The sequence below is a fragment of the Sinocyclocheilus anshuiensis genome, unplaced genomic scaffold (genome assembly GCF_001515605.1).
Source record: "Sinocyclocheilus anshuiensis isolate Anshui unplaced genomic scaffold, SAMN03320099.WGS_v1.1 scaffold300, whole genome shotgun sequence".
NCBI classification, from domain to species: Eukaryota; Metazoa; Chordata; class Actinopteri; order Cypriniformes; family Cyprinidae; genus Sinocyclocheilus; species Sinocyclocheilus anshuiensis.
In genome coordinates, this window is record NW_015557379.1 from 1,473,152 (window position 1) to 1,481,713 (window position 8,562).

The 8,562-nt window shown below is 40.7% G+C and overlaps 1 protein-coding gene across 1 annotated transcript; it reads right to left on the reverse strand.

Annotated features, from left to right (window-relative positions):
- Positions 1–537: 537 nt before the first annotated feature.
- Positions 538–7,999, reverse strand: LOC107679138 (boophilin-H2-like). Its single transcript, XM_016474597.1, has 5 exons — positions 7,938–7,999; positions 6,291–6,475; positions 5,923–6,093; positions 1,405–1,443; positions 538–1,074 (listed from the first exon to the last, which is right to left on the reverse strand). Exons 1-5 carry the CDS (start codon positions 7,997–7,999, stop codon positions 884–886), a joined length of 648 nt encoding a protein of 215 aa, XP_016330083.1. The 3' UTR covers positions 538–883.
- Between the last annotated feature and the right edge of the window lie 563 nt (positions 8,000–8,562).

The following is an 8,562-nucleotide window of genomic DNA, read 5'->3' on the forward strand; positions in this document are numbered from 1 at the left end:
TCCTTTAAACTGAGGAAGAGAGAATGCATTTTGAACATTGAAAAAGCACACTTTATGAGACAGCGCCCTCTTCTGGCATTCATCCTAACCCTAAAAAATACATGCAACAGCAGATCAAACTATCAAATGTGTCAAAATTTTGTCAGGATACCTAACCTACAGTATAATGTTGTTGTTTTTTTCTCAATCACTAAATGTTTAGTGGCTGACATCCCCTAAAAATGTTAACGGTTTAGACTGTTTTTTGATTTTACTATATATCCAGGGGCTTTCCAGAAACACTTGTTAGAAAAAAAGTGAGGCTCCTTAAATAAAAATGTGTACAACACATTCTTATTTTCATAGTGTCTTAACAGTCGTCTTGATGGCAATGTGCATTAAAAAAAACAAAAAAAAACATGGACAATTCACTTAAGGAATTCAGTGAAAATTAGGTTTTATAAAGGTGATTAAAACAAACATCTACACTTTACATTAAAGGTGAAGAATGTTTTTCTACACTACTAATGGCACCAAACAGAAGTGTAATCCGTGCGTTTAAGATGTCAAAAACATTGTCTCAGCCAATGGCGTGAGTTTCAGGTGGGCCTAATCGTTTAATAAAGCAATGGCTGAAATTATTAAAACTGAACCATTATTTTTGCCGTTCTTTCTGGTGATGCTAATGATGCATCATTATAAACTTCATCTTTAAACAAATTCTGCTCTTGTAATCAAATCTTTCCTACACTCAAATTTAGATAAATATACATTTACATTTAGCTAAACCGCTTCTAGGTCTGTCCTTTGACAGTCGTGATGAGAATATGATCATGAAAGCAGAAGCTGCCAAAAGTACATAAATGGATTCTGAATTCTTTGTAAATTCAATAGATATCACAGTTTAGATGTTTGGAGATACTTTTCTGGCCCTGAGACAGCGAATCTCACAGTCCTTCTGAGTGTTGAATCTGTTGCTGTTCCCGTCACAGCCTCCGTACCAGAACCGGACACATTGGCCACTGCTGACGTCGTAGTACCATTTCACTGAAAAGTTTGAGCAAGTTCCTGCGTCGAGTTTGAGCTGGCAAATGTCTATGAGCAGAAGGAAAATAAAGAAATAAAGGTTTTAAGTTGCAGAGTGATGATCAGGCTGATCAGTTTGAGGCAATTTAAAAAAGTCACACTTTTAATACTTGCATATTTTACCATGCATATTGAGTTCAGCAATAATTTTATACTTGATTTGCAAGATGGTTTTAGTGAATGAGGGATGCTCCTCATATGTCTAAAAAAATTAACTTGTTTAAATTCTAAAAATGCTAAATATTTTATGGTTTGGTTTAGGTTATAGAAAATATAATTATCTTTATTTAAAAACGTTGGTAGTCTATGGCATATCCGTCAAGTAAATGTATCTTTTACCCTTGGAAATGGAATCATCCTGTGGAAGATTTTCAGATTCTGTGGGAGAAATTTGAACAAATCTTAAAACTCTGCATAGGTAAATGGCCTACATAAAACAACCCATCCATTAAATCCATTAAAAATATATGAATTTAGTAAATTAGTATAAATGGCTAAATTCCTGTATATAAAAGAGAAAATAATGCATAATGTATAATTTTATTCATTAAATATTCATATATTCAAAATAATAATAATAATAACTTAACCCTCATGTTATGTTCTGGTCATTTTGGCCTGGAGAGGTTTTTCTTTTCCCCAAAAAGGCTAGTTAATGTTCTCGCATTGCACTAAACCCTATTGACTTCACTCACACATGGGTATAACAACAACCCTTTGGATAATTATTATACAGTACGTTTTATTAATTTTTTCCCTACTTCGTTACACTTGCGGTGTTCCTGGCCAAAAATTGCCAGTCTACAACGAAATTGCTTGTTAACCTCTTATTATGCTATATTATTACCAAATATTGGATTTACTCTTTCTATCAATGTATTTTCTTTTAGTTAGCACAGATTATGTTTCTTTTTAAAGCTGACTGGTTGTATGCCTCATTGATCTAAGATTATCCACAAATAATGCATTTTTTCACTCAAAAACTGAGATGCATAAGCTCAGATCAATTGGGCATATTATAAAAACCAGTGCTAATTCAAAGAAAACAAGTTGACAAAAAAAACTAATCCAAGATTTGCTGATAATATAGCATTCACGAGCAAGGACCACACCACAACCAAATATGTAAATGAATAGTTTATTTTTCAGAATGTTTGGGATGAGTTGGAAGAGGATGAAGAGAATGAGGATAGCTGATGTGATTAAAGGGGAGGGAAGGGTCGGTTCGAGAGAAAGAGACAAACAGCGCGGTATGAGGCGGCCCGATATATGAAGGATTCGGGAAGTGAGGTGATTGGTAGAGGCGTGGCCTCGCTCCTGAACCTCAGTTAACTAGTTAACTCCCTTTCACGAGCAAGGACCACACCACAACCAAATATGTAAATTAATAGTTTATGGTTCAGAATGTTAGGGATGAGTTGGAAGAGGATGAAAAGGTAAAGGGGATAGGATGATGGTCAGGCTGATCTGGGCGTCTGGAATTGATGGCCCGGAGAGACTCGGGATGGGGGTTTCATCTTGTTTGTATATTTAGGCCAGACGATTAGGACTCCCTAAGTTGGGAAGAGCTGAGGTAAGCTTGGGCTTGACGGAGAACTTGATATTGTTGCGGATGTAGGCGTGGTATGCTCGAGATGACCAGCGGGCCAAGGGTTCGAATAGTCTCATCGGAGACTCCACATCTGGTTGCTGATGTTGCTGAATCTTGTGGCCACTTTCCGGTTTCTGTAAGGAACAGCAAATCTTTAGGAAGTGCTTGGCCTGCGTGTCAAGAGCGGACATATTCGGAAATAGATTCGAAAGAGCTCAGAAGGAGTATGGACAGAAGATGTAGATAGGAAACTATGTTCCTAATTGGTCAGTTTGCTTCTTCGAAGGGTGATGATGAGAGTATCTGAGGAGTGGATAGTAATCTCCAAAATACAGGAGTGGATAGAAGGATTGAATGTAGAGGAGTCAGAGCGAGTTCTGAGCATCGTAGGAAGCCGAAGAATGCTAGCGAGAACATGAAGTCTAAAGTTTGATCAGTCTTGGGATTTGGATAGCATGATCGTATGAGATTATGCAGAGGCTAAGTAGGTTAGTGGTTAGTGGAAGGCGTTTGGTGGTTTGTCATAGGTTCTTGTTTCGTAAGCCTTTAACGAGCATGGATGTGTGAGAATGAGAGATAGCAGGGCAATTGTTGCCAGTGGTTAGTTTATAGAAGAAGTTGATTCTTGATAAGTAGGCTTGGAAAGAGCACGTTCGGATCTTTTAAGAAGGAATGAGCGTAAGAAATTAAGTTGCAAGGGCAGCATGTCGGTTGATGGAAAGGAAATATTATTATATTTTTAACTACCACTGCATTGTCTGAGTAGATGGGTATTGATTTTCTGGACCATTCGTGCCCCCAAAGGATGGCTGCCATGATATATTTCATAAATCTGGTGGAGAAAGCGCTTGACTGCGGACTGAGGGAACTGAACTCCGGAGGTCGTTCGGAGGAAAACCAGTGCCCACCGTAATATGGCCGTCGAAGCCTATTGAGGGTGCTGCATCAGTATATAGTTGGAAGTCATCGAGATGAGAGATGCTGTTCTGGCGCATTTCCATTTGCATGCATTATCTAATATGACTCTGTTGTGGAGAGATGGGATGGCTGCTGCTTTAGACAGAAGGTTGGACAAGAAGGATTTCCCTTGAGGAATTATCCATATGTCATAGTTGAGGTGGCCTAGAAGTGCAAGTAGCTGACGCTTGTACATCTATCTGTTAATATAAGTTGGAAAGAAGCAGTGAGATTCGGTGGAATTTGTAGAGGGTGGAGATGTTTGAAATTAATGAGATTTAAATGAGTCAAGGGTGATGCCTAAAACTCGATGGTGGTATGAGGTCCTGAGGTTTTCTGCTCTGAAAATGGAACGCTGAGTTTGGTGAAAACCTTAATTAGTGTGGAAGTCCTGATCGCGGTGGTGCGATGGAGGTTTAACGTGAGGAAGTCGTCAATAAGGTGAAGGATGTAAGGGAGTATGTGGTTGTTGGGGAAATCCGGCATAGTGCTTCGGAGAGACAGTTAAACAATTCTAGGCCTGCTTCTGCAGCCTAAAGTGTGGCGTACAGCAAAGTAATAGGGACCTTTCCAGAAGACTCCAAAGGATCGCTAGAAATCTGGATGGATAGGTAAGACTTGAAGGCGTTGGTGGTATCAGCTTTGGCGAGCCGAGCTCCATGGCCTGCTAGATAAATGAGTTTGATGGCGCTTAGGAATAACTGAAGGGGGCGGAGCTGCAACCGATAAGCGGTTGAAACTGTAGTTTTGCGTGAGAAGGATGGTTGAGGTTGAAGGGAAGGTGTATAGGAATGGATGTTGGGATGAAAGGATGTTTTTGTGAGCTGAGTTTTTATGAGCAACTGTGAGCATAGAGAAGAGAAGAATTTTGGGAGATATCAGATTGAGCAAGTGCAGGCGGAATTACAACTTGCCTGCCGCTATGGGGAGCTGCTGTCTGATGCTTTGGAGGAGAATTTCTCGTGACGTCACATGTGACGGAGAGTGACTCCAAAGCCACTAGAAGGCAAGCTTGCAACCATTAGCCGAAAAAGCGTAATGGCTAAAGCTAACGCTTCCGGTCTGGCAGTACGAGGGAAAGGAGACCAGAGGCCGTTTTTTTTATGGACATCAATGGAGGAGAGGCTGAATAAACAGCTTTTTAGAGGAAACGGCTTATCGTTTAATGAATCGACAGCCTATCTGCTAATCTTCAACATGTTTTACACTAAACAATACTTTTGGATTGAACTATTTTTAGAGTTTACCACAAAAAAAATGCCGTTTTATAAGAGAAGTCACTGACTTTTTGAGACAGTTGGGATTCAGCTTACGGCACTTCTCATTCATTCCTATGGGATCCATAAACGCCGATTTGAGTGTCGCACAACTCTGACTGAAATTCAGTGACGTCAAGGCTGTATTGTGATTGGTTATTAAGGGACACTTGATCCAAGTTAGCGTTACACTTTCTCCAATATTAAGTAATACAGACCCTCTCATCTCCCTATAGCAAGATAATCTCAGGTGACTTGCTAGGAGTTGCCGGAAGTGCTGAAGGCTCAAAGTTTGTTATGACAGAAGTTTTATTGATACTGAATATAATTGGAATAATTGTTTGTTATCTGCACAAGAATAAAATTGGATAGCTGGATTTAAGTGTGTGTTGAAGGTGATCCGTGGTTCAGTTACTGATGTTGTCCTCAGCTCTGGAAGACGTGCGACGGGAGCGAAGAGGAAAGCTATTGGAAGTTGAGCGCCGGAGAAGCGGCATGCGAGGAGATCGAGGACTCCATCTTCCGCATCCACCACTGCGGCCCGCAGATCCCACTGACGGAGAGGGCTGAGCCCGGGAACAGCTCAGAGTCCTCCCGAGAGGAGCCTGGGAGTGAAACACTCACGAGCCCAGGAATGTGCGCGACCGAACGGAAAAACAACTGCGTTTGGGACGATGAGAGGCGTTCATCAAGCATTGAATCGAACAGAACGCCGTCCGGACCAGGCAAGTCCGTCTGTCATTCGAGAGAAAGAGACAAACAGCGCGGTATGAGGCGGCCCGATATATGAAGGATTCGGGAAGTGAAGTGATTGGTAGAGGCGTGGCCTCGCTCCCGAACCTCAGTTAACTAGTTAACTCCCTTAATGAGGAATTTACAAGCAATTTTTTAAAGGCTGTTCATTTTTGACTGGGAACACCAAGTTAGGTAAAAGGATTTTCAGCACAGCACAAGGGTTAAATAAAAAGTAAATAATCAGAATTTACTTCAATTTAAAAAAATGGATTAGGAACTGCCTAAATATCAGGCTGTAACAAAGTTTGGTAAATTTACCTGTAGACACACATTCCCTAAAGCACTCATCCTCTGTCAAGAATCGATTTTCATTTCCGCCACAACCACTGTACCAGAAGCGCATGCATTTCTTAGTCTGCTGGCTGTAGTACCATCTGGACATATACGATCCACACACATGGCCAGAATCTTTCTCAAGGAAGCATCGTGCTGTTGGAAACAAACAGTACACTCGAGTAATTCCCAATACTGAACTCTGTCAGAGAAACGGTATAAAAACAGCTTGTGCATTTTTAATATGAGTGAGGGTACATCCACAGTACTGCGTCAGAGATATATGCAACTTAAAAAATGGTAGAGCAGCTATATGAGGGATTTAATTGGGCAGTAAAATTTGGATTCACCACCTTTAGTCTTCGGGGGCTCGGTATGGTCCTCTTTGTGCTCTCCTGTAAATCGTTCAGTGTCATCAGGTTGACTGGGTTCAGTGATTGGTTCTATGTTTTGCTCATTATAAACATCTTCATAATCTTCCAGAGGTTCCTCTGTTTCAATGAGCTCTTCGGTGGGTGCTTTAGTGGGCAGAATGTCTCTGAAACACAGAAGGATTTGTTTCAATAAAAAGCACATAATGTGTGCTGTACAGCTAATAAGTGTTGTAGTGAACAGCGGTCAAGATGGCAAAACTCCTTTCCACACAATGTGTGGAAAGTTATATTTTGATGTGATCAGGCTCTGTGGACAACAAAGGAATGACACTACCTGTTGTTGAGAGGGGGGTTAAAATGAACCTACAGTAACCCCCGCTCAGGAACTGCTTTGTTCTCCCTCACTCTTATCAAAGTGTGAATGATCGTAAATCCCCCTCACAGGAGGCCAAAGCCACAAAGGAAAAACACATCTTCACATGCATTCACACAAAATTGACCAAACCTCCCTTGTGTCAATTTACAGAACTGTATATACTTAATGAGTGCTGTGTGTGATACAACAAGGTATGCAACATTCCCTATTAAGGAATATACTGTAAATGCAGGTGTCAATGCTCAGTATTACCCATTAATGTTTGGTCTTCATATTTTCAGCACGTGTAGCTTAATCTGGAATTGGTTTGTAAAGTGAATAATGCATAGGAAACACTTTAAAGGCATTGTTCTGAACGTGGACTTTAAGCTATGCAAATAGACCTCATATCACACCTCTGACAGCATCAGCCAATCAAAACGTTGGATCTGAAAGGCGCCAACTTGCAGATCCCTCCTTCTCATGGAAAGATTAAAAGGTTCTCTTCAAGATAACGAATTTGTGCTAAGATGTTGTTGCTAAGTTAGCTTCTAAGTGGTGTGGTCGATCTTGTGCTAAGATGATGTTGTTAAAAGGGTCGTATGATGCGATTTCAATTTTTCCTTTCTCTTTGGAGTGTTACAAGCTCTTGGTGCATAAAGAAGATCTGTAAAGTTGCAAAGACTAAAGTCTCAAAGATGTTGTTGCTAAGTTAGGTTCTAAGTGGTGCAGTCGACCTTGTGCTAAGATGTTGTTGCTAATTTAGGTTCTTAGTGGTGTGCTCGACCTTGTGCTAAGATGTTGTTGCTAAGTTAGGTTTTATGTGGTGGTGTGGTCAACCTTGTGCTAAGATGTTGTTGCTAAGTTAGTTTGGTGTGGTCGACCTTGAGCTAAGATGTTGTTGCTAAGTTAGGTTCTAAGTGGTGCGGTCGACCTTGTGCTAAGATGTTGTTGCTAAGTTAGGTTCTAAGTGGTGCGGTCGACCTTGTGCTAAGATGTTGTTGCTAAGTTATTTACAGAACTGTATATACTTAATGAGTGCTGTGTGTGATACAACAAGGTATGCAATATTCCCTATTAAGGTATATACTGTAAATGCAGGTGTCAATGCTCAGTATTACCCATTAATGTTTGGTCTTCATATTTTCAGCACGTGTAGCTTAATCTGGAATTGGTTTGTAAAGTGAATAATGCATAGGAAACACTTTAAAGGCATTGTTCTGAACGTGGACTTTAGACTTTAAGCATAGACCTCATATCTCACCTCTGACAGCATCAGCCAATCAAAACGTTGGATCTGAAAGGCGAAAGGCGGCAGATCCCTCCTTCTCATGGAAAGATTAAAAGGTTCTCTTCAAGGCAACGAATTTGTGCTGAGATGTTGTTGCTAAGTTAGCTTCTAAGTGGCATGGTCGATCTTGTGCTAAGATGTTGTTGTTAAAATCGCATATGATGCGATTTAAATTTTTCCTTTCTCTTTGGAGTGTTACAAGCTCTTGGTGCATAAAGAAGATCTGTAAAGTTGCAAAGACTAAAGTCTCAAAGATGTTGTTGCTAAGTTAGGTTCTAAGTGGTGCAGTAGACCTTGTGCTAAGATGTTGTTGCTAAGTTAGGTTCTAAGTGGTGCGGTCGACCTTGTGCTAAGATGTTGTTGCTAAGTTAGGTTCTAAGTGGTGCGGTCGACCTTGTGCTAAGATGTTGTTGCTAAGTTAGGTTCTAAGTGGTGCGGTCGACCTTGTGCTAAGATGTTGTTGCTAAGTTAGGTTCTAAGTGGTGCGGTCGACCTTGTGCTAAGATGTTGTTGCTAAGTTAGGTTCTAAGTGGTGCGGTCGACCTTGTGCTAAGATGTTGTTGCTAAGTTAGGTTCTAAGTGGGGCGGTCGACCTTGGGCTAAGA

What these genes read in the sequence shown, in the direction of transcription:
- LOC107679138 (XM_016474597.1), bottom strand. Translation starts at nt 7,999, where the DNA reads ATGAGAAGGAGGGATCTGCCGCCTTTCGCCTTTCAGATCCAACGTTTT. An exon ending in CGAGCCCCCGAAGACTAAAG is followed by an intron (nt 6,094 to 6,290) that starts GTGGTGAATCCA and finishes TGTTTCCAACAG; the next exon opens with CACGATGCTTCCTTGAGAAA. An exon ending in TAGGGAATGTGTGTCTACAG is followed by an intron (nt 1,444 to 5,922) that starts GTAAATTTACCA and finishes TTTCTCCCACAG; the next exon opens with AATCTGAAAATCTTCCACAG.